At 50.8% G+C, this 25,715-nt stretch overlaps 1 protein-coding gene across 7 annotated transcripts in view; it reads left to right on the plus strand.

Annotated features, from left to right (window-relative positions):
- LOC121458754 (teneurin-4-like) overlaps window positions 1-24,572 on the plus strand; it is a 671,077-nt gene extending 646,505 nt beyond the window's left edge. For all 7 annotated transcript variants that reach the window (XM_041668100.1, XM_041668102.1, XM_041668105.1 and 4 more), the window contains 6 exons: window positions 2,663-2,835; window positions 5,882-6,117; window positions 9,548-9,844; window positions 11,251-12,865; window positions 16,116-16,258; window positions 18,917-24,572. In XM_041668100.1, the coding sequence (XP_041524034.1) occupies window positions 2,663-2,835; window positions 5,882-6,117; window positions 9,548-9,844; window positions 11,251-12,865; window positions 16,116-16,258; window positions 18,917-19,675 (3,223 nt within the window). In that variant the 3' untranslated portion in view covers window positions 19,676-24,572. The remainder of the gene's footprint in view (window positions 1-2,662; window positions 2,836-5,881; window positions 6,118-9,547; window positions 9,845-11,250; window positions 12,866-16,115; window positions 16,259-18,916) is intronic.
- The last annotated feature ends 1,143 nt before the right edge of the window (window positions 24,573-25,715 follow it).

Raw genomic sequence — 25,715 nt, forward strand, 5'->3', positions numbered from 1 at the left:
CAGTCAGTGAGCATCGCAGAGCAGAATCTCCATGCTCAGTCTCTTCCAGGCACTGAGAAACCGACAAGGCCCCTGTCCTCAAGGATCTTAAATTCTAATGTCAGGAGGCAGGTAAACAAGATAACAAAAATAGTGACAAGAACACAGAACAGTAATGAAGTAGAGAAGGGGGTGTCTGTTTTACAAACAGTCCCTGACTGTTTGTTAGTGTATTTGAACTGAAGCACACCAGATGTTGAAAGGAACTAGCTGGGCTTGTACTCAAAGGCAGCCATCAACCTCTGCAAACAGAAGAGCACCCCAGCACAACCTGGGCATGGCATGTTTGGAGCAGAAGCACAGAGACTCCAAGGAAGCTCAGAAGAGCAAGCTCAAAGAGACACAGGAAGGAGTCGGGTCACGTAGCCAACCTTCATTCACTTTATTAAGTACTCCAAGTTGTGGGCATTCAGCCAGGACAAGCTGAATCCCTCCCTTCAGGGGCCAACATTCCACGGAGGACAGTCCTAGGATATGGAAGGCCCTGCTGAGACGTTCAGAAGTTCACGTCTACTGCGTATTTGTGAGATGAGCATTAGTATGGTCAGCCATGGCGAAGGAAGCATAGCTGCCACAGTTACACCATGAACCTGCCTGTGTTACTACTGGCTGTGGTCAGACAGAGCCGAGTGTGGGCCTCCAGGCTCACCTCTGTCAAGGGTAGAGACAGGACCCCCGCTCAGACTGTTCCATCTCTCCTGTTTATAGAAGAAAACATACCGGTGCTTAGGGAGTGTCTGTCATAGAAAGCATGACTGTCAGGCCAGAGAGATGACACACACCTGTCATCCGTCACCTGTAAGGTAGAGGCGGAGAGGTCACCCCCCAGCTGCACAGTCAGCTCAAAGCCAGCCTAGGCTACACCAGACAAAGGTGGAGGCGGAAAGGTCACCCCCACCCCAGCTGCACAGTCAGCTCAAAGCCAGCCTAGGCTACACCAGACACAGTCTCAAAATAACACACCAAATCAACAAACAAACAAAAGCCATGATAAGCAGAGTTAAGACAATGTCTCAACATCACCCAAACAGACCCGGCGCCCAAAGCAACCACTTGGAGCTGGAGCTGTCTTTCCCTGGTGTCTCTCCTATGCCACAGTGACTCTCAGCAGGTCCATAGGGTCGTGCAGAGGCAGCCCACAGGGCAGAGGGCTCAGGGCCCGGATCGTGGGGGGCTCCAGTTCTCCCCACGATGTGAAAGGTAGAATACTCGGATAGGATAATCGCAAGTATTGACAAGAGGCCAGGGGATCGATTTCTCAATCCATTGGCATTTCTCAAGCTCTGGGAGACACTGAAATTAATGACTAGGAGACCAAAATTTATAAATTGGCTCTTCCATTTGATGTTCATTGAATTAAGACATTCAGTCCTTCTAATGGAATATGTGAAGAGTGGAAATTACTGGGTTTGGGCTGTGGCGTGTAAAATGAAAACCAGATCTTGAAGGCACAGGGCCTTTTCATTGTATCTTCCTCTGGCTCGATTTAATTATGCATTACAATCTACCTTCCATAATAATTGCAATTGTCCACCTGCTGCAAAGCCGCCTTCTGTTTGGAGATGAACACTCGGGGGAGAAGCCGGGGAGAGGGCTGAAGTACAACTTAATGAGAGCGGTTGCCTCTAGATCTGCGCTTCCAGCAGAAGTTTACCGTGCACCTACTGTGAGTCCTGCAGGAGGCAGTGTGTGAATGAACCATGGTCTCTTCTCCCCATGCCCACTGTATTCATTTATTTGTTACTTTCCAACCGTTTCTGACTTTCCCAAATGATGCTGAGGCAGGGATGAACTGAGAGCCAGTGCCCCTGCATCACAGCGGTGGCAGATGACAGGATCCAGGCCATGTGACTAGAGCTGTCTTGACCTGCAGTGCTCAGTCACGGTCCCAGGAGGGAGCCGACTTGTACCCCAGCCTCCCCAAACACTCTAGCAGGAAGCAAGGCCTTTCCATGCTGGCTGCAGACAGGCAAGGCTATCCTTTCCGCCACATGGGCTCAGGAAAGAAAGTTTCAGATAAGTGATGTCTTTTCCTGCTGGATAGCAGCAGGGGAGGTCGCACCTAGGAAACCCCGCCAAGCCCTGGACAAGGAGAAGTTGGAGACTGGGGAGTAGATCTGACCAGAAAGAAAGGGCAGACCATGCAAAGCCACTGCCTGAGCATGCCTCGCACACATTCTGCTCTGATAATCACAACAACGGGTGTTCAACACTAACACGGAAGAGAGACAGGTTTGATTGGTTTTACATACCCACGTCACAGCCCATCCCTGAGGGCAGCCAGGGCAGGAACCTGGAGGTAAGAGCTCAAGCAGAGCCCACTGAGGGATGCTTCTTCCTGGCTGGGTCCCTCCACCTAGCACAGAGAGCTTTCTTATGCAGCTCATGCCCACCTGCCTAGGGATGGTGCCACCCACAGAGGACTGGGGCCTCCTAGCTCCATTAGCACTTAAGAAAACACTCCCATAGGCGTGGTCACAGGCCAGTCTGATCAAGACAATCTTTTCATTGACGTATCCTCTTCCCAGGTGACTCTAAGTTAGGGTCAGTGTGACAGCTGAGGTCAACCATGACACGTCCCATCCTCTTGCCCGTCACTAAGTGCCAACTCTTCGGTCTCTAGGTATGACACCTTTGGTCGCCTGACCAACGTGACCTTTCCAACTGGCCAGGTGAGCAGTTTCCGGAGCGACACAGACAGCTCCGTGCACGTGCAGGTAGAGACCTCCAGCAAGGATGATGTCACCATAACCACCAACCTGTCTGCCTCGGGTGCCTTCTACACCCTGTTGCAAGGTAAGTCATCCGGGGCCTGAGGCCTTTAAGACCCAGAGGTGAAGACCAAGACCAAGACTCCCTCTTGGTTTGTCTCCATTCTGCCTCCTCATTTGCCAAGCATGCCAGGCAGAGGCCTGGAAATCCTCTCCCAGAAACTTGGGGGAGGGGGCGATTGTCCATTGTCCTGTCCTATTATCTTCAGAACAAAGGGGAGAGAATCCTTTGGCCGCCTCCTCTGCTCTTGTAATGGCTCCCAGATTTTTCCCCTCACGCTAGTGCAAGGGAGGCAGAAGACACAAGTAATCACACCTAACTGTGGTGCGGAGAGATCCTCCCAGAAGCCCAGGAGAGGTCTGTGCCTCCGCCAGGACTCACTCTGAGGGAAAGAGACCCTTCCTTCCATGCATCCGTCAGACCGTCCCAAATATGGCTTGTGACGTCAGCTTCAGGTCAATGACAGTGAGGGAGTCTTGCTGTGAATTCCCTACCCTACCTAGACTGTTCCCAAAGGAAGTAGGGACCCCCACGCACTGAAACTTGGTTGGATTTAAGAAAATTCAGCGTCACTTAGGAAAGCTCCGACTGCCCTTCCCCTTCCTCCCCTGGCTCGATGCACTCCCAAAGCCTCGACTCAACATCCAATAGCAAAAGAAGCTTTGCACTGGGCATCTGAGATTCAGTTCTAGCTCCGTCTTTGCTACCTGAGTGCCACAGTGCTCACGTTTCTTCTTTGGGGAAAAAAAGGCATGGTGAATGGGTTCTGGATAGCGTGGAGTCCCTGAGTGAACCTGAGGCACCTGTGCCCGCTGCACAATGCGTGTTCCCGTTGCCATGAACTGGAGAGGGGTCAACTCTTCTTCCCCGAGCCTCAGTTTCTTAATCTTGGAAATGGAGCAGCATTATAAGATCTGCCTCACAGAGTTGCCTAGATACACGACAGACAGAATTTGTAAAGAGACCAGCATGGGCCAGGCACAGGGTACTGCTCAGAAGACACTTGCTGGATTAACTCAGTGATTAGCAAGCCGTTGGATTTACCACAAGGAGGCAAACGTTTCTGCTTTCATTACTGGTTTAGTTACCACACATAGTTTCTCCCTTTCAAAAAGCTGGATGAAAAATAGCAGCCATTAAAGAAAGAGAGATCATGCCCAGGAATTCCTTTCTTTTAGTGAGGAGTTGGAACACATCACAGGGTGTGTGCTATGGCAGAGTTATTGCCAAGAGAAGGTCCCAGACCCCATCCAGTAAGAACCCTGCCCGACCTAGGACAGCAAAGACAATGATTGTTAAGATGTGGGGCCTTCTGGCGAGTTTCTTCCCTCAAGAACTGTTACGTCTGCATACTTTACACTGCTATGTCTACTTTAATAAGATTTTTATGGCTAGGCAACTTTTTAAAATTCGAAAGTGCCACATTTCTCAGGTTAAAAAAGTCCCACCATTTAATCCTAGCTTTTCAGGTGGGGGTGAATCAAAATACAATGTCCAGCATACATGCCTAGAACCCCAACTCCAGAAACATCGGAACATGAAAAGCACACCCTAGAATACAGGGACGAGCAGTACCTATTTTCTGCCCGGCACCCCTGCAGGTTGCCCGTCTGTTCTGTGTCCCAGACTCAGATGCTCGGCCTGGCCGCCATCTCAGGAGCCTCTCCTTGTCAGAAATCTGTTTCACTCTCATCTCAGGTCTGAACTACGAGAAATAATGAGAAGGAGCTGCTAATGAGTGGCATCCTTGGGCCGGCACAGCCCACACTAACCAGGACCGCGTGTGGGCTGGACCTCCCCGCACGCTGGTCCATCCAGAGTCAACCGTAATGGACGCATGTGCATTCAGCGAGGAGACGCTTTACGAGATAAATTGACACAGGCTTTCCCACTCTTCAGATGGAAGCAAAATACAGATTGTCGGTGAACGATGCATAGCAACATTGAGGCCGACTGCAGAATCCCTGCAAGCGGTACCGCGTGGAAAGATGGAATGGGGAAGAGAGAAGGAAGGCCTGAGTGGATGTCACCTTAGCGGGGAGATTCAGCAAGGGCTTCCCATGAAAACTATCTTTTTAAAAAGACAGATTGATCTTGTTCCATGTGTATGGGCATTTTGCCTGCAGGTATAAAAGTGCAACACATTCGTGTCTGGTGCCCATGGAAGCCAAAAGAGGGGACCAGATAGGTCCCCTGGAACTGGAACTACAGACTGTTGTGAGCTGCTGTGTGGATGTTGGGAATTGAACCCAAGTCCTCTGCAAGAGCAGCAAATATCTTAACCAGAGATTCGTCTTGCTGTAATCCCCAGCACAATGTTTTTATGGTTTAACATAGCCTGGGACATACCTAATTTAATCCATTGAATACTCACCAAGCACATAGAATAACAATAAAGCTACCTATCATATTTTGAAGACTTCTCAGCTAAAAAAGATATATGACCGCTTATGTCAGACTTCTTTCACTTAGTGATAATTGATAATATATTTTCTTACAGTTTTATTAGTAGTTGGAAAAACTGAAACAAGCTGGGCAGTTAATCCCAGCACTCGGGAGGCAGAGGCAGGCGGATCTCTGTGAGTTCAAGGCCAGCCTGGTCTATAGAGTAAGTTCCAGGATGGGCTCCAAAGCCCATCACAGAGAAATCGGTCTCCAAAAACCAAAAAGAAAATAACAACAACAACAAAAAAAAAAGCAAGCTAAAACAAATTAAACGTCTATCTGGTATTATTAAATAAATTGTATTGCCATTTAATGGAAGACTGTAGTTATTATGAAAAATATTTATTAAAAATATTTAATGGCATGATATGAGGCATTGGATGATGGAAAACTCCACAGTAACCATTTGACTCTGTAAATGCATTAGGAAATATTGTAAATTCTACAGATATACAAAATATTTCCGATGGTTTTGAGTAGTGGGCTTATGCATAGTCTCCATATATCTTCCTAGTTTTTCTCAGTGGTGATGCATTGCTTCTATAGTTGCGGGGGGCACATTTTGACCCCCGTCCCAGCCTCTGTCTTCCCTCATCTTAAGCGTCTTTGCTCTCCTCTCCTTCAGACCAAGTCCGGAACAGCTACTACATCGGGGCTGATGGCTCCCTGCGGCTACTGCTAGCCAACGGCATGGAAGTGGCCCTGCAGACCGAGCCACACCTGCTGGCTGGCACCGTCAACCCCACTGTGGGCAAGAGGAACGTCACACTGCCCATCGACAATGGCCTCAACCTGGTGGAATGGCGGCAGCGCAAGGAGCAGGCTCGCGGGCAGGTCACAGTCTTCGGGCGCCGTCTGCGGGTGAGCATAATTTTGCAGGCACCAATCTGGTGGGTGGGGGGGGTGGGGTTCAGAGAAGCAAATTCCATTTTTAAGACTCTCCCCAAAACCTCAGTTTCCTCATCTGCCGTAGGGAGAGCTGAGACCATGAACCACATGTAACAAAGGACTGTGGGACATCCTTTTCGGTTTTGATGGGTTCGGGAACATGGCTGACTTTGTGGTTGAGCCTACACTGAGTTTCCAGCTTATTTTCTTCTGTGGACTGAACGTGGGCATGTCAGTCATCTTAGAGCTCCAGTGTCAGTCCCTGGGAGATAAAACCTATTTTACGTGCCATTCCAAGGACCAGAAGTGACATGCACAGTGTCTCACAGAGGGCTTGGCACAGCACACATCAGGGATCAGTAACTTCTGCAGCTTATGTCATTATTGCTAGGATGTTGTTACTGCCCACCCACCCCCCACCCCCCATTTCAAAATGTAAAGGGTTAAAGGGCAAAGAGCATCAATGCAGGGACTCAATAGCTGAGCACTTGTCTGCTGGGTCCTTAGCATGGGAACAAAGAAGAGACCAGGGCTAAGGGAGCCTGGGGCTTTGGGTCAGTGGTTGAGTGTTTACCCAGCAGATTGCGTAGCAAAGCACAGTACAAAGCAGAAGACAAGGGCTGTACAAAGGGACAGCTGGTGACCTGGACCTGGCTCTCTGCCCAGCACCTCGTTGAACACAGGTGCTCAGGAGACAGCTGCTGAGCCGCAGTGAACCACAGAAACATCCACACAGCAACACTGAACTCTCGATTCCAACAACCAAGAAAGCTAAGACCTTCCCATCTTCAACGTGGGGCAAAGTCCAGAAAACAAGTGACTGTTTCAGATTCATGTGATTAGGTGTTGTAGATCCTGGGAAAGAGACCCATGTCAGAAGCAGCAATGGTGGAGTGACTTATCCAATAGCAAAACCCAGAGCCACAAAAGCCAGGTTTCCTTTGCACCCTCAAGGGCTAGCTAGCTAATGTGGAAACCTGCCCCCTACTAGTTCCTGGCTGTCTTTGTTCCTGACACCATCTGTGGTCTCACTAAACACTCATCTGCTTTCTCAAGAGCCCTTCAATGCACCTCTGAGGCAGCGAGCCAAAGGGGAAGTTTGACCTAGGTTGGATTCCCGCTGGGCCTCTTGTGTAGCCTCCAGCAACTGCTCTGAGCCTAAACATCCTCAGCAGCCGTGGGACGCTGGTGCATTCAAGGTACCTAGCTAGCCCAGGGCTGCAGATCCCAGGTGCTCAGGAAAGGGCAGTGATTAGGGCTCTTAGGAGTGCCTCTCTACCATGTGAACAGGACCAGAAGTTTCCCAGGCTTTTAATTGGTCCCTCTCCCAGCCGGAGATAGATGATACTCTAGTCCGGTGGCCACGTCTCTGCTGCCTCCCAAAATAAATGGCCACCCACAGTGGCGGTGTGTGGAATGAGAATGTTAGCCGGGTGTACCTCTCCATAATGGGGCTCATTTTTTATACAGCTGGGAGGTTTTTTTTAATAAAGAAAGATGTAAAATAATCTCATTGCCGCCGCTGCCAAGCACAGGAAACACAAGGTGCTTCCCCCCATGAACTGTTCAACTCGGTTTTATTAATTTTGTCACAGAGGTACAGATCCCCTTCTCCACTAGCGTCCTCGGGTATGGGGGAGGCTGTCTAGGTGGCACCAACCCTGAGGGTATAAAAGAACCTCCCAAAACATGCTTTTTAAATGTGCCCATCGCTGTTGGCAGTGTGGCCCCCTCTTCTCGCGTACCCTCTCTGCAAAGAACACGGGATGAGCTTCCGGCGCCTCTGATTTTTCATGGGAATTGTCTGCCACACAGTTTTTGCTTCTGCAATTGTGTTTGATTACCCTAGGGAAGGCAAGCTTATTATAACCAGGCCATTCACAGCTACAGCCGTCTCCGCGGCATCATTATAAATCCTGATTTTCGGGGCCTTGACATTTGTACAGGGAGACTGGGGGAAGACACACACATATCTCTCCTTCCTCTAGGACTAACCATGGTCATGTGCTGTCATTTAGTGGAAATAATTATAGCCATTTATCCAGCGCCTTCTATGCACCTACTTGTCCACGGGTGCTTATTCATAGTCTAGAGTCTAGCGGGAGACTCAGAGAAGTAAAGGTACTTGGGCAAGGTCACACAGGAAAGCTGGTCTCCTCCTCGAGGTTGGAATTCCAACCTTAACCCTGACCCCTGCCTACACCCAAACCCTCTTCTAAATGCACAGATCCCAAAACGACCTTTGACTTCCTCAAGCCACTCATGCATTTTACATCGTGTGACCTAAAAACCTGAGCCCCTTAGGTCTTCCTGCTTGTCAGACTTACTAAACGACAAGTAGAAGAGACAGCAAAGGTGCCCCCTGTGCCCTGTTGGGCCAGCACCCCTCCCTAGCCCCACCAGTAAACATTAGCTTTGAAGAACCTGTGAACATTTGGGGACAGACATGGTGGTACCGTTTGTAATCCTGGCGCTGGGAAGGCAGAGAGGATAGGCCCCTGAGGTTCACTGGGCAGCCAGCCTAGCCTAAATAGAAAGTTCCAGGTTCCTGTGTATCCCAACTCGAACACACAAACACATACAGAGTTCCAACGTGCAGCTTCCTTTATGGAAGTCTATACTTCCGACTCACAAAGGAAGCTGAGCTAGCGGCAGCCTCACAGACCCCAGGGAGACTACGCTGGGGCTCCTGACCCTGGAGGCAAAAGCAAAGTCCTCTAACAGAGTTAGAACTAGTTCCGACTATAATGAACTATGAGGAGAAAAACACAGGAGGTGTGAATGCCCCTGCCTCCCAGCCACCTCTGAGGAGAAACAGATGCCTTGACTGTGGGCAAAAACAGGAGAGACCCAAATCATAGCAAGTAGAGGGCCCCAGGAATGCCAGGACTTGCTCAGAAAGCCTTCAAGTATCTACTGCACCAGCGAGAGTCAAGTCCACAGATCTGCAGCTTCCCTGCGCTCGGTGACCTCGGAATCCAACACAGCACAGCGTCTGGCTCATAGCAGACAGATCAGGTGTTGATTTGCTGGGCTCACTTGGCAGTTCCGATTTTAGGAGCTAAGAAGGATCTGACTTCCTCCTCCTCCCCTTCTTCTTCTTTTAAATAAGTTCCCATTAATGTATCACATGATAAGATCATGTGTCTTCTACAGCCACAGATGCTGTATGCTCATTACCCATGTTGTCTTTATTCCTACAAGAGGCCAAGAAGTACATTTTTTTTTCCTGTTGTGCAGATAAGGAAACCTCAAAGAGCTCACAGATGGCAGAGTGAGGTTTGATGCCCACAACCCCCGGTGCTGCCTTCTTTTCTCAGGAACTCGACACAGTTGTTGGCCCTCAGGGCCACATCGTCCATGCCCACACCCAGAGCCCCTCTCTTTCTTGTCCCTTTCCCAGGTTCACAACCGAAACCTCCTGTCTCTGGACTTTGACCGTGTCACACGCACAGAGAAGATCTACGATGACCACCGCAAGTTCACCCTCCGGATCCTGTACGACCAGGCAGGGAGGCCAAGCCTCTGGTCGCCTAGCAGCAGGCTGAATGGGGTTAATGTGACCTACTCCCCTGGGGGTCACATTGCCGGAATCCAAAGGGGCATCATGTCTGAGAGGATGGAATATGATCAGGCAGGGCGCATCACGTCCCGGATCTTTGCAGATGGGAAGATGTGGAGCTACACATACTTAGAGAAGGTGGGTGTCTGCCTCCCTTCTTCCATGGCCTTGCCACATAGAAGGCTGATCATTGTGGCTTTATTTTTTATGATGGTACCACTACGCTACCCAAGGTGTGCTTGAACTCCTGGGCTCCTCCACGGATCCTCCTGTCTTGGCCTGCTGAGCAACTGAAGGCATTCTCTAGGGCACCTGCTTTCCTCATTGCCTGTGTGCACATCTGCCTCTGTGCCAGCATCACCCCTTTTCTAGGTACCCCAGTTTACCAAGCCTTGCCTGATGACCTCAGAGGAATGAATCTGACTGTTGAGGTTTCCAAAAGGGGAGATGTGCATTTTCTAAGGGGAAAGGGGGTCCCAGGAGGAAAACGGGTTTAGTGCAGTGAGGAAAAGGTCCTAAGCCAGGAAAACACAGAAGTCGTGCTGATGGAGAACAGGAGGCCCGCCCACCATATTGGATGATAATGTAGGACCTTCCTAGAGTGGCTCACGAGGATGCTCACACAGGACCAGTTCCTGCTTCCAGAACCATCACACAGTGTGCAGCCTCATCCTGGATATCCAAGCCTGGAGGTCACCTCAGAGGCACAGCAAACTCAATCCCCTGCTGCTAATCCTGGGTGCGGGCCTAGCAGATCCCTTCCACTTTGGGTCAGGATTCACTTCCCCCAGAAACTAGGAATAAAAACATGACATAAATTCTACATGTGTTTGGGTAAATTTTTAAATTACCTAAATTCAGAAGTTGATCTCATATAGGGAAGAGGGAGTGGTAGGTTTTCCGTTTGGTTTATTTGGGGGAGGGGCTTGTTTTGTTTTATATTTGTCTTTCAAGACAGGGTTTCTCTGTGTAGCCCTGGTTTTCCTGGAACTCTGTCTATAAACCAGGCTGGATCTGCCTCCCGAGTGTTGGGATTGAAGGCATCTGCTGCCACCACCCAGCTGGTAGATTTGATAGTTAGACGTAGACTTGTTACCTTGTTACAAGCTCAGGGAAGCCTCAGAAGTTGCTTAGCAGGCAAAGGCTTTAAGACCATCAGGCTGTGTTGTAATGTTCCTTCTCCCTTGGATAGAAAGACTGAGGTCAAAAAGTCTGGGTCAGGGAAGGCAGTTACAAATACTGCAGGGCAGAGTATTGCGGTCTCGCACCCCATGGCATGCAGAAGTGATCTGATCCATACTGGACAAAAAACAGACTACTTGCTCACAAGAGGAAAGCAAATGGCCTGTGTGGACCCTGCAAGGCCAAAGGCTGAGCAAAAGCCCGGCCACAGTGCCTCTCTAACTGCTGGCAGCATCCCACGGTGCACATGCAAGAAGGCTCTGCCACTTTGCTCGCTCTCATTCCTTACCTCTATGTTGTGGGTACTTGGGTTGTCATTCCTTCCACCACCCCCTTCATCTCTGACTGTCTTCTCCCCCCAGTCCATGGTGCTTCACCTCCACAGCCAGAGGCAGTACATCTTCGAGTTTGACAAGAACGACCGCCTCTCTTCCGTGACCATGCCCAACGTAGCCAGGCAGACGCTGGAAACCATCCGCTCGGTGGGCTACTACAGAAACATCTACCAGCCCCCGGAAGGCAACGCCTCCGTCATTCAGGACTTCACCGAGGACGGGCACCTACTGCACACCTTCTACCTGGGCACTGGCCGCAGGGTGGTCTACAAGTACGGCAAGCTGTCGAAGCTGGCCGAGACTCTGTATGACACCACCAAGGTGAGCTTCACCTACGACGAAACGGCGGGCATGCTGAAGACCGTCAACCTCCAGAGCGAGGGCTTTACCTGCACGATCCGCTACCGTCAGATCGGGCCCCTCATCGACCGCCAGATCTTCCGGTTCACAGAGGAAGGCATGGTCAACGCCCGTTTCGATTACAACTACGACAACAGCTTCCGCGTGACCAGCATGCAGGCTGTGATCAACGAGACCCCACTGCCCATCGATCTGTACCGCTATGATGATGTGTCAGGGAAGACGGAACAGTTTGGGAAGTTCGGTGTCATCTACTACGACATCAACCAGATCATCACCACAGCCGTCATGACCCACACCAAGCATTTCGACGCTTACGGCAGGATGAAGGAAGTACAGTACGAGATCTTCCGGTCCCTCATGTACTGGATGACCGTCCAGTACGACAACATGGGGCGGGTAGTGAAGAAGGAGCTGAAGGTGGGACCCTACGCCAACACCACCCGTTACTCGTACGAGTACGATGCCGACGGCCAGCTGCAGACAGTCTCCATCAACGACAAGCCTCTCTGGCGCTACAGCTATGACCTCAATGGGAACCTGCACCTGCTGAGCCCCGGGAACAGCGCCCGGCTCACGCCACTACGGTACGACCTCCGTGACCGTATCACGAGGCTGGGTGATGTGCAGTACAAGGTGGATGAGGACGGCTTCCTGAGGCAGCGGGGTGGGGATGTCTTCGAATACAATTCGGCGGGCCTGCTCATCAAAGCCTACAACCGGGCCGGTGGCTGGAGTGTCAGGTACCGCTACGACGGCCTGGGGCGGCGCGTGTCCAGCAAGAGCAGCCACAGTCATCACCTGCAGTTCTTCTACGCGGACCTGACCAACCCCACCAAGGTCACCCACCTCTACAACCACTCCAGCTCCGAGATCACATCCCTCTACTACGACCTGCAAGGACACCTCTTCGCCATGGAGCTGAGCAGCGGCGACGAGTTTTACATCGCCTGCGACAACATCGGGACCCCTCTCGCGGTCTTCAGTGGAACCGGCCTGATGATAAAGCAGATCCTCTACACAGCCTACGGGGAGATCTACATGGACACAAACCCCAACTTCCAGATCATCATCGGCTACCACGGCGGCCTCTACGACCCACTCACCAAGCTCGTCCACATGGGCCGGCGCGATTACGATGTGCTGGCCGGACGCTGGACGAGCCCAGACCATGACCTCTGGAAACGCCTGAGTAGCAGCAGCATTGTGCCTTTTCACCTCTACATGTTCAAGAACAACAACCCCATCAGCAACTCTCAGGACATCAAGTGCTTCATGACAGGTGAGGGCTGGGGTACCCCCAGGTCAGGACCTACCCCGTTGCTCTGGTAAAGAGCAGGTGTGGGGTGGCGGGAGACACTGACTGCTTCTAGTGGCATTGGTCCCCAAAGTCTATTTAAAGAAACACTAGTTTGGAAACTACTTTGGAAATAATGGATCCAGCATCAAACAGAGTTGACAGGACCACATTCTTAACTTTTCCTAATATACTTCGGTTTGTGGAGGTTATGAGGTTCTGTAGTGAGAAGAGCTCTTTAGTATACCTACCTATAACTTTTCTAAATTGTTTTACCAAAAAACCCCAATGTCTCAGCCAAGCGGTGGTGGCACACACCTTAACCCCAACACTCAGCTATAGTCTAGTAAGGTCATGTGACCTTACTGGGTCATGTGACAATGGAGCGCTTTGGGGTTGAGGACAGAATGAGCTGATTGGCTCGTCCTGGATCACATGGTCCACTGCTCCATCAGTGCCTGCTCCCCTCTCCCTCCCAACAAAGAAAGAAGGTAGAGCTAGGTCTTGGGGAGGCAACCCTAAAATGCCCACCACAGGTGTATCTCACAGGTCATCAGGACAAGTCTTTCCCAAAACCCCTGGAGTGAGGAAGTTAAGGACAGGCAAATTAACCCTCCCCTCCCGCAAAGACCCAAACTTGTGGGGAGGCCAGCCTTGGAACTCTGTGGGTCAGCCTTCAAATGCTTAGCCTTCTTTGAACTCAAGTACATTCTGTGAAGCACGAAAGTCACACCCACGTGAAAGGGATTCAGATCACTTGCATTTTATCCCTCCCTCCTGGCAGCAGTGACTTCTGGGACTGACAGGTAAAGCAGAGCATTTCAATGGAAAGGAGACGCCTGCCCCTCAGGTCGTCAGAGTGCAATTCCCAGTGCTTCAGAAAAGCCTGGTGGGAAAGCTAGCGAATAAATAGATCTCCGACGTTTTCCTGAAAGGCGTGAGAGCAAGCTTCCCATCTTCCATCACTCCTAATTAAAGCCCAGCCCTCTCCTGCATCCCCTGCTTCCCTGGGAATGTGCGCTATTCTGGATAGAAGAGTCCCTCGCAACCACAAATCCCAACGCAGTCTCAGCCTAGAGCAAGACGGCTTTGTGAGATGTTCTTTCCCCATGTTCTGCTAGTTTTAATTTCCCGAAGATCCATCTGCTGAGACTCATAGAATGAGAGACTTCTGGAATCTCAATGAGGAAAGGGCCATAGAGAAGTCATCCAAGCCCCCTGTTGCAAATAAGAAAATGGGGGTCTTGGGATAGACAAAGGCAGAAAGCCCTCTGTGAGGGAGTACCTGATCTGGAGACTGTGGATTAAACCCAACATTTTAGGCTCCTGCTATACAACAGCTACCTTCAAGTGATATCCTTATCTTCTACTAAGACTTAGTAAAAACCATTCTTGCTTCAGTATGCAGACCCAGGAGAAGTCTCTGAGAAGTAAAGTAAGCTCTCCAAGTTCATTGTTTGTACACTAAGAAACCCTTCTGTGACCTGCATAGCAAGGATAAAGGGGGAACTTAAACCTGGGTTTAATGGGCCTGGGAAAACAGAAAACAACAGAAAAGGCAAAAACAGATGTGAGGTGCTTAGGCAGGAGAGAAACACGGGTTGCTACAAAGTTGCAAAAACACACTTGCCTGTTGACCCCCACAGGTCACTCCCACTCAGCAGCTGCGGTGGGTGGGGACTATCACTTCCTCCTTGGCAGGCTCATCCCTGGACCTCTCAACAGAGATATGTCTCCACTGGAAAGAAAACAAAAGAACCCGGCTCTGGAGCTGGCCACAAAACCCTGTCCACCTCTCCCCCTGTCAGTTTGGATTCTGAGTCCCTCCGATGAGAGCTTTAGCGTCTTCAGCTGCCCCCTCCGGAAGAAGGCTGAGCTGCATTGCAACACAGACTACCTCCAGCAAGGCTCAGATAACCTCCCTCCGGCCACCCCAGGCTCTGTCGTTTCTAGTCCTTCCTCAGCATTTATGAAGTCCTCTCTGCTTCGTCCTCACTGCCCCCTCTCAGGCACCTCTCCTTGTGTGGCCATCTTTGCCTGGAGTACAACCTCCACCTCCAAGGATGCCAGACAAGCCATGGTTTTCTCGTTAGGCTTCAATGACATGCCTTCATCATGTCTGATTTTAATCATATTTAAGAGATCTATGGGCCCAGTCCTCATCTCCCTTTGGGGTCATAAGTGTTCAAGGGGAGGTTCTATGATGACATAGCATCTGCCAGCACCGTGGGCCTTCTGCCGCATGATAGCCTGCCTCGACCCCTATCTAAGGTCATGCATGGCTTTTGCAGTTCTTTATTTGGTTGGTTAGTTGGATGGATTTTTGTTTTCATCCTTGGTTTTGCTTTGCTTTATTTTTAAATAGATCTCATGTAGCCCAGGCTAGCCACAAACTCACTATGTAGCCAAGGATGGCCTTCAACTTCTGTTCTTCCCGCCTCTGCCTCTTGGGCGCAGGAAAGACGGACACCAGTTTATGTAGTGCTGGAGACTGAACCCAGGACTTCATGCAGGCTAGGCGAGCACTCTACCAGCTGAAGTATACCCCAACCTGGGATCACAGGTTTCTGAGTCCATGCTTCAGTGAGCCTAATGCTCACCGAAATACCTTATCAATAACTCTCAACTCCAAGGAATATGATTAACCATCTTAGAGAATAGCAGGCTGAGGCCCTGGGAGGTTGAGAGACTTCCTAGTGCTGTCAGAAATAAGACAGGTAGCCCGCAGGAGAGCTCTTTGATCCTCTCACTAACCAACCTCATGCCTGCAGGCATGATGGCCCCCAGGTTCTAATGGCTACAAAGAGGGTGGATAGAGAAGGGGCAGCTTTTTTCACACACGAATGTTTCCACTTTGCAAGTCAGCCATGAAAATCCTTTCTCTGTCTCACTGACCTTTGCACGGGTTTCCTATTGACGCTGGGGGTGAGGATGGGCCAGGGAGAGAGTCATCCGTCCGCAGCTACCTCTGGGTGAGCAGATGAGCGTGAGAGAGGGAAAGAGCTACCTGGAGTGTGGGTTCTGCCTAGGTTTCCTCTCTCCTGGATCTACCTGTCGGAGGACAATTATGGGCACAAGCCTGGGAAAGGGATGGCTGGGGGGGAGGGGGACCAGCCGTACATTTGCTTTTACGACTAGGACATCATTTTCCAGTGTGTGTGGCAGTCAGCTCTGTAACCAGTCACTTCCCACTCACGCTCGCTCACGAGGCATATTTCTGCTTCTCTCCACCCAGATGTCAACAGCTGGCTGCTCACCTTTGGATTCCAGCTACACAACGTGATACCTGGCTATCCCAAACCAGACACCGATGCCATGGAGCCGTCCTACGAGCTCGTGCACACACAGATGAAAACTCAGGAATGGGACAACAGCAAGGTAACGCCCCACATGACAGCCACACCTCAGGCCATTCCGGGCAGGATGGAAACTGAGGTAGCACCTTCATGGTTCCTGCCGGACAGCTTTCAGAAAACAGCAAATCCGTGGCTAAGCAGGCCCCAGGGACCCAGCTGTAGCAGCTCATGGACACCACAGGCTGCATAAAGGGAGTTTTGTGTGAGCCACCAAGTTCAGAGTGCCGTAAAAAATAATAAGCCTTTGTCCACCGTGCAGGAAGAAGCGCTAGCCAAGAGGGCTGAATGCAGATGTGGTGTTTTCTAAGCACCTGCTGCACCTGCACTGAGTGATGCTCTACTTAAGCTAGCTCACAAATGCACCATGCTGTTATTCTCCTCATTGTCCAGGTTTAATGCATGAGACGATTCAAACCCAGATTTGTCCACTTTGGGTCACCTGTCTGACATGACTAGGCTCTAGGAGAGAAAGAGAAAAAAAAATCTTCCTTTTATGACCAGATTTCAAAGGCTTGGGATTATAAGGCTGGGAAGACCTTTTACAACAGTCCCATCTCGCCTGCTTCTCACTTCATGCATTGCTTGTCCCAAACTCGTCCTCCGTTCATAAATCCTGTACCAGGAACAGAGTCTGTGCCTGGCTCTGTACTGCAACCCATGGAATGCAGGGGTAGATCAGTAGGTAGGCCAAGTCTTCTAGGGGATGCGAGTCCAGGGACAGAAAACTCTGGGGAGAAGCAGCAATACCACAGAGCATGGTCCTGGGCTTGGAAAATTTCCTGGTCTCCCCTCCAACCCCTCCCCTTTTCCTCTGTCTCCTGCTTCCCCTACCTTGGCACACATGGGGTGTGTGTGTGTGTGTGTGTGTGTGTGTATACATACAGTCACCTTTTGGACAGAAATATTGTGTTTTTGTGTGTCCCTTGCTGAATCTGAAGCTCACAGATTCAGACAAGCTGACCAAAAGAACCATGATCTCCCTCTCTCTGTCCCGAGTGTCGGGGCTACAGATGTATGTCCGCCTCCATCCTCAGCTCTCTACCGAGGTCCTCATGCATGTGGGGTCAGCTCTGCTAACTGAGCCAGCCCACCAGTACCATGTTCCTGTTTCTTGTTCTAGACTAATTCTTTTAGGCTCATCTTAGTTGCCGCCTCCCAATCCTGTGGATGAGTCTGATCAAGTGGTTTGCTCTGTCCAACTTTCCGTTTCTTTCTTACTCCTTTTCTAGATGATGAAACACAGCAGGTTAAGTTACACGTCTCAATTAGTGCCCAGCATACAGGCTAGCACACTGTCGGTGCTTCTGTGGTACCATAACTGACCCATGGAAAGAGCCCATTTTATAAATAAGGAGGCTAGGCTCAGAGAAAGCTTACCCAAGGATGTTCAGCTGGGGAATGACAGAAGATAACATGAACCTGTGTCTGTCTGTCTGGCCATAGAGCCCCTCCTCTTTCTGTGCTAGCCTGTACCAGACCTTACTACCCCAGCCCCTGCGTGCAGATGTCCCAGCATCTGCTGTCCCCAAGGCTGATTCCAGCCACACAGCGCTTCCTCCCCCACCAGGTTCCTTCTGTGCTCCCCAGAGTCCCTGTCTGACTGCCTGTTTGCCAACCTTGCCTGTCAATGAATTATTGATTTCTGCCCTTGGCAAGCATTGAAGATCTTTGTTGTTGAGCACTCTGGCTTTTGTGAAACTCTAGGAAATAATTGTTCACAGACAGGGTTCAATTAATTATAAAGAGGACTTAATTTCAACGGGAGGCTGATGGGGCTGTTTCAAAAGCCTGTGCCCTGAGTTGCTGATAAAGCCCTGAAGCCCTGAGCACAGTTTCACTGAGCTCCTTAAGATGGTACCCCAGGTCAACAGGGTCCAACCTGACCCCACATAGCCACATGCAGAGATACTTGAGGAGGCACTATGGGACAGAGACTGTCCCTCAAATATTTGGACAATGCAGGTGCAGAGCAATAGAACAAAGTGAGAGGCCTGAGACAATTTCTGGTTGTCCTAACATCGTGTCTTTCTTACTATCCCTCCGCTAACATCACCCTCCACGTTCTTTAAGTCCTAACTCGGGCTTGGCCCTCCCCTTGGAACCCTCCCTTCTCCCTCTCTTCTCCATCATTAGCTTGAGCATCTTCTGAGCCTTGATTGCTTCTCACTGCAGCTGCCCTTGACTCCCCTACTCTGTCTCAAAAAAAAAGTGACCTTGAAACAATAAGAGTATCTACTAGAGGGCTCAAGCAGGGTGTTGAGTGGTAAACTTGAGCTTGAAGATCAAGAACTATTACTGTATCTATTAGCTATTATGTCTTCTAAATCACCAGTCATTCATTACATGTGGTCGCAACATTGTTGTCATGTCCATCTGTGTCCATGAAACAGTGAGTTCTCTGAGGGCAACAGTGACGTCCAGTTCATTTTGTATCTTCATTGCTCAGAAAGGGACCTGGCCAGAGCAGCTTCTTCGGAACTGGCCCAGAATAGAAGGGTGTGGGAATGAATGGATGAAGGATGGCTGGGTATTCTGATGGTCAGCACCATCAAGACAGATGCGACAAACTACCTGGAGGTTCCATATAACCGTTTGCCCTGATTCTTGGTGCTCTCAGGAGTTTGATTTTCCTCTTATCTTATTCTCTTCCTCTCTCTTTTTCATGACCCTGCCCCATCAGTCTATCCTTGGGGTACAATGTGAAGTCCAGAAGCAACTCAAGGCCTTCGTTACCTTAGAACGCTTTGACCAGCTTTATGGCTCCACCATCACCAGCTGCCAGCAGGCCCCAGAGACAAAGAAGTTTGCCTCCAATGGTTCCATCTTTGGCAAGGGGGTCAAGTTTGCCTTGAAAGATGGCCGCGTAACCACAGACATCATCAGCGTGGCCAATGAGGACGGGCGGAGGATTGCGGCCATCTTGAACAATGCCCACTATCTAGAGAACCTTCACTTCACCATTGACGGGGTGGACACCCACTACTTTGTGAAACCAGGACCTTCGGAAGGCGACCTGGCCATCCTGGGCCTCAGTGGGGGGCGGCGAACTCTGGAGAACGGGGTCAACGTCACGGTGTCCCAGATCAACACCATGCTCAGTGGCAGGACTAGACGCTACACTGACATCCAGCTGCAATACAGGGCACTGTGCCTGAACACCCGCTACGGGACAACCGTGGATGAGGAGAAGGCGCGGGTGCTGGAGCTGGCCAGGCAGAGAGCTGTACGCCAGGCTTGGGCCCGGGAGCAGCAAAGACTGCGGGAAGGAGAGGAAGGCCTGCGGGCCTGGACAGAGGGGGAGAGGCAGCAGGTGCTGAACACAGGGCGGGTGCAGGGCTATGACGGCTTCTTTGTCACCTCCGTCGAGCAGTACCCAGAACTGTCGGACAGCGCCAACAATATCCACTTCATGAGACAGAGCGAGATGGGCCGAAGGTGACAGAGAGGGCCAAGGCCCGGACTTCTTGCCAAAGACAGCTATCCTTCTGTGTCCGTATACCTGACTGTGTTGTACTTAACAAAAAAAAAAACAAAAACTTTTTTTTAACAAGTGCAGAAAACAAAACAGAAAGATAATGGTTGCATTGTTAATTCATGCAACTTTTTTTTTTAAAGAAAAACACAAATTTGGCCTTCACACATTTTTTTTTTTTTGCAAAGAATGGAAGTTATTTTTCCTGTAGTGTGACCACAATGATGACTTGATTGTCTTTTGTTCCCCTTTTCCCTGAGGAATTTTCCCTGTTGTTTGGGGTACATTTCTCCTCTCTTTGGGGTACACATCGCCTTGGGTGTGTCCTCACCCATCCCTAGGTACCCAGTGTGATGTGAGACACGAGTGTCTGTGCTAACTTGTCTCATGTGTAACCCTTTCTTCTTTGACTGGAGTTGGGTGGAAGTGAGGGGTGCAGAGAGGAACGGGCTTGTGGGACCTCAGGAACTTTGGTTAGGCTCCCACAGAAAGTGGTGAGCTTCTCTCCACCATGCTTTGTATCTCCTGAGGGCCCACATCATGCTCTGGGAAGGTCCATGGTGTCGTTCAGCCAGCACCTCGCCAGGCCACCCCAGACTCCCGCCCCAGCATTGTATTTTGATGCTAAATGAACACCCCCACTCTCCCTTTTGCAAGTCTCTAGTGTAGCTGTCAGTGCCACCCCCACCCCCATAACAAAACAGAGAAGGTGTCTCCTAGGTTCTCTCCCCAGTCTGGTGATATAACATCCTGGGGCTGCGAGCCCCATCCTTCCCAAGAGACGAGAGCACCAGGATGTCGGTGAGTGGTTGACCTTCCACGATGCCCCTCGCTCATCTTCCTCCTCTCTCCCAAAGTCAGACTTAAGAACCAGCACCGCGCAGCAAGCCCTCAAAGTCCAGGGAAGGCAAGGAAGCCCTGTCCCTTCCAGTGCTCAGCTGCTGCCACTGAGAATCAGGAGTGTGGCAAGAGATGCCCGGTGGCCTTTGATCCTGGAAAGATGCATAGGAAATGCAAAGTCAGCCAAAGAAAGGAGTCAGCAAAGGCATGAGCCAGGGATCCTTCTAGCTGGCTCCTGGCCTCTTTTCTGCCTCCCCTCTACGGTCTATTCCCAGAGGCTCCAGAGTCCCAGAGCCTGGATTTCAGGAAACCCCTTCTGCAGAGTTTCTTCACTAGAGAACCCCAACCAGGATTGGTTTTGGTTTGGGTTTTAAATAAGAGGAAAGAGATTGTTTGGTATGGCTTGTCGGTGTCCTGCAGCCCCACTGGGATCAGGGATGGTGGGGCCAAAGGCTGGTGCCCGCGGATCCCAAAGGCCAGGCTAGCATTGTTCCCGTGGAGACCTCTGCACATAGCTAGCACATGTCATCTTGAAGAGGCTAGGCACAGGCACAGCCAGTGTTGAGGGGCTGCCCAGAGGGAGGCAGCAGCCAGCAGGCCAGGGGAGGTATGAGCTCACTGGAGAATTCCTTTTGTGGTCTGTCTGCCTGGATCCCATGGTCATTAGCACTCACAGGAGGCTCTGGGAGATGGGGGCAGGGGAGTGGGGAGCCAAATGCTTCCTTTTGAGCTGGGCTTCTTAGAAAATGGGACTTTTATGGGTTACATTTACATTAAGTGTGGAAAATGAATTCTGAGTCTAAGCTATTCCCCATGGAAACCTTGTTGGACTGATAAGCTCATGGCACCTTTATAGCCTTATGGAGTCTTCAGAAACATGACATGAGTTAATGAAACCGAGAAGGTCTCTTACTGCATGAGAATCGGAGCCATGTGGAGTCTGGGTTCTGCCTGGCAGAGGGAGGCACCCAAAGCTTCTCCAGGAGGGGAGATCTCGCCTTACCTTGTCCCACTGGGATTAGAGGATGTGTTTCGCTAAGTGCTCTTCCTGATTCAAAAAAAAAATGCCACGCTGCTGCCACAGTGTGTCCCGGCCCGCCCTGTCCATTGGTGACCACAGTATGTCATGGCCTGCCCTGTCCACTGGTCACCACAGTGTGTCCCGGCCCGCCCTGTCCACTGATCACCACAGTATGTCATGGCCTGCCCTGTCCACTGGTCACCACAGTGTGTCCCGGCCTGCCCTGTCCATTGGTGACCACAGTATGTCATGGCCTGCCCTGTCCACTGGTCACCACAGTGTGTCCCGGCCCGCCCTGTCCATTGGTGACCACAGTATGTCATGGCCTGCCCTGTCCACTGGTCACCACAGTGTGTCCCGGCCCGCCCTGTCCATTGGTGACCACAGTATGTCATGGCCTGCCCTGTCCACTGGTCACCACAGTGTGTCCCGGCCTGCCCTGTCCATTGGTGACCACAGTATGTCTTGGCCTGCCCTGTCCACTGGTCACCACAGTGTGTCCCGGCCCGCCCTGTCCACTGGTCACCACAGTGTGTCACAGCCCTCTTCGTCCACTGGTTGTTCATTACCTCTGGATGAGAGCTCTGCCAGGTTAGATCCGATGCTCCCTCAGGTCCACTGTACCCAGCGTGAGCTGCTAATGGGGACTGGTATGATTGTTCTTGGATGGGATAGAAAATAGTTTGACCTGAAAAACCACAATTCTTTTCGTATCCAAAAGACTTAACGCCTCTCAAAATGTACTTTTGCTGTAAGGATCCTTTGGGCAGAGTTGCCCTGTGAGTTGGCCTAGTTGATCTATCCCAGACTGGCTGCCTGACATTGGCTAAGATCTGCTGGGGACATTTACTTGTAAGCCAGAGACAGCATGTGACCCAAGGGAACCATCTCCTTGTACCTATCCAGCCTGTCTTCCTCCCCCACTGCCTTCCTCCCTCAAAGAAGAGCAGTAAACAAGATGAATCACTGGGGGTCCTTTTTAAAAACAAAACAAAACAAAGGAATGACCCAGTATTCTTCCTGGGTTCCATCCCAGAAAGAGTACCTAGCTTCTACAAGGGAAACAAGCATCCTGAGCTACAAAGGAATTAATTCAGCAGCAGGCTTGACAAACACACGCCTCTACTTTATGCTGGGCACTCTGGCCTGGGCCCCTTTAGGTTGGATTCCACCTCCCAGGTGTGTTTGGAGGCCTATGCCACAGCTCCTTTCGCCTATGTCGGAGGTTCTGAGTATTAAATGTCTTCCTAGACAGCACCTGTCTTTTGGGCACCAACTACATCTGTCTACTTGATAGAGTGACCAGGTCTTCCTCTCTGGTTCACACTTGCGATTCTAAAGGGTGGTAGCTTCTGAACCTCTAAGATCTGTTTCAAGTAGTCCGTGCCTCCTCTACCCTCCATAGCTACCAACCTCAGTCCCTCCTCCATGACCTTAACCAAGACTTTCTCAATCCCCAATTTTGTCTTCTATACCCCAAGATCCACCCCCCCTTACAACCATCTCCCATACAAGCATCACTGGAGGGTACAGGGGCAATATTGACTCCGTGGTAAACCACACCTTAGCCTCTGACACTGGGCTCAAAATCGCTGGTGGAGAATTAGCCCAAGGTCCACGCTGGTGCCTGACTCTCCTGAGGGATACGAGGTCTGACAGACACCCTAGGAAGCTAGTGGAGATGGAGACTGGACAAGTGCCTGCAGATAACAGAGAGGGCACTGGGCGGGGCTTGGATGACGGAGAAGCCTAAGAGAGCTGAGTTACCTGGGCAGGGCTTTCTAGGCACAGAGCAAGGGAAGAAGAAGGAGCCTTTCAGCTGTGACTTCTCAGCTGCTGCCTTTCCAGGCAAGGTTTGCAATGTGACATCTTAGAATACCAGTAGCTTTGCCATTTGCAGCCCTGGCATTTCTGGTGGCCTCTTGGTGAGAGCAGTGACACCAGGTTTTGTACCCGGGAAGATGAGCTTGCTGGATTTCAGCAGGTTGCTAGGCTTTGGGACTCGATCACCCATCACACAAAGATGAGAATTCTCTTCATCCTTCACAGCGACCACCCAGCCTAAGAGGTGGCTCCCGATCCTGGGGATGGGAGGTCCCTGAAAGACCCAGCATCTCCTTTCTCCTGGGATCCTCATCAGGACTAAAAGCCCTCCATGTGAGGCATGTCATCCCCAGCTAGGTCCAAACCATTGTCTCTATTTTGTGAGAGGTGAAGGATGTGGGGGGGGGGGGGGGGAAGCACTCTGCCGTGCAAGGCCTTTTTATTTAGCCTTCCCAGAACAGCAAACTCATTTTAAAGACTCATTGCTCAGGTGACAGAGAGAAACTTTAACCTCTCCAACCTTTTCATTCTCAAAAACCAGCCTTGTGTACTTGACTGCCCTGAACAGTGGTGCGCTCTGAGATGTCTCGGTGTTGTGGAAGATCCAAGGCAGGAAGGCTTAAGATGGGGAACCTCGTGTTCCATTTGGGAGGCCCTGGCGGGGCCCTGTGTTGTGTTTCTTACCCTCTGGGGAATGCCAAAGGCACAAGACTGGGCTACTTCCTGGTCCCTAAGAAAAATGTGATTGATCCTAAGGGCAGACATTTGAGGGATAACTGCCCATGGGCAGGCTCGGCTGTCCCAGCAGAAACAGACCCGCAGATGTCTGGGGGTCCCCGGCAGCTCTGATCCACTCACCACCAGAACCCCACTGTTCTAAACGTGCCCGTTGTTCCGAGGACCTCTGAACCCGCAGCTCTGGCAAGCTGCCTCTGGATGACTGACACTGGAGACTCTGGCCTTACCATGTGGAAATGTTTTCCTGAGATCTGGAACTAATTTTGAGAAGTTTTTTTTCTCAACACTTTTGTGTTTCTAACACTGTATTCTTGACTGTGTAAATACCAACAAGGCTGTAAATAAATGCAGATGTAGATACCTTCTAGAAAAAGGGGGGGAAAGCATAAAAAAAGAAAACCAGAAGTGATCCCGTGTAGCCTTCGTTGACAAATAAAAGACTATTTTGTGTTTAAAGGTGTGCGGTGGCCTTTGTTGGGAGACGGTGGCGGTTACCGGGAGGGCTGGACAACCCCACCATAATTCTGGAGTCCCTAGCAGGTCCTGCCTGCCATGGTCAGAGATTTCCAGAGGGGCACAGAAAGTCCGAGGTGACTTTACTGAAAGATGAGGTTACTACAGAAACCCCTCACCTCAGGTAGAGCCCATTCGCCACCCAGGCCGTGTCCTGTCCTGGTTTCCACATTCAGTGGTTTCAAAGACACCTGGCCCTGTTCACCACCAGACACAGGACCTGCCATGTGGACACTGCACCCTACAAATGAACAGGTGCATGTTCAGCTGAGACATGATTATCATCATTTAGTGCAACTTAGAAAGGTGAAAACTCCTTTAACCATGAGTGTGTTTCCCCTGCGGTCATCTTTGCAATCTCGCGGAGTTCCCATGGCGGTTCATGGGTCCTTCTGCCATTCACCCTCACAGTTAAACTGTGTGCAGGGATGAGAGTCAGGGATGAAAGCGGGTTGGGAAGAAGAGGTTATCTAGTAAGCCCTGCTCCCTGGCGTACATGGCAAACCTTATGAAAATTCGAACCACTATCCTTCTAGGCCAGAAATGTCACACCACTCCCGCTGGCCTCAGGGTTTGTCCACGCCAAGGACTCGGGAAACGAAGCATCAAGCTGGAGGCCCCTTTCTTCCTCCCACCCAGGCCGGATGGGAACTGCACCGCAGAGGGGCAGGCGACATCCATGGTGAAGACCCTCCACTGTGAGTCAGATGGGTGTAAAGGGGGGCCCCTGGCGGCGGGAGCTGGTCTTCAGTGGGTCATTTAATCACTCTGAGCCCCAGATCTTACATCTACATGAGAGGCGGTGACACAGACCTCTTGGTACTTGGTAGTTCTTGTATTGCTTAAAGAAAAGGTCGTGCAAAGTAGCACACTGCTCAGAACGCCAGGAGCCCCCTCTCCCCAGCCAGCCCAGCCAACCCAGCGCCCCACCTTAGCTACTGTCCGAAGCTTAGCACTCTTCACACTATACGGATGCTTCTCAAACTTGGTCTTGCAGTTTATGAAAATATAGCCCCTCTCGCCTTCCCCTGAATTACTGAGTAAGCAGGCCTGGGGTGCAGCCCCAGGCTG

This window comes from Microtus oregoni, unplaced genomic scaffold, assembly GCF_018167655.1.
Source record: "Microtus oregoni isolate MIOR12 unplaced genomic scaffold, Mior012 000018F_ref0000195, whole genome shotgun sequence".
Lineage (NCBI taxonomy): Eukaryota > Metazoa > Chordata > Mammalia > Rodentia > Cricetidae > Microtus > Microtus oregoni.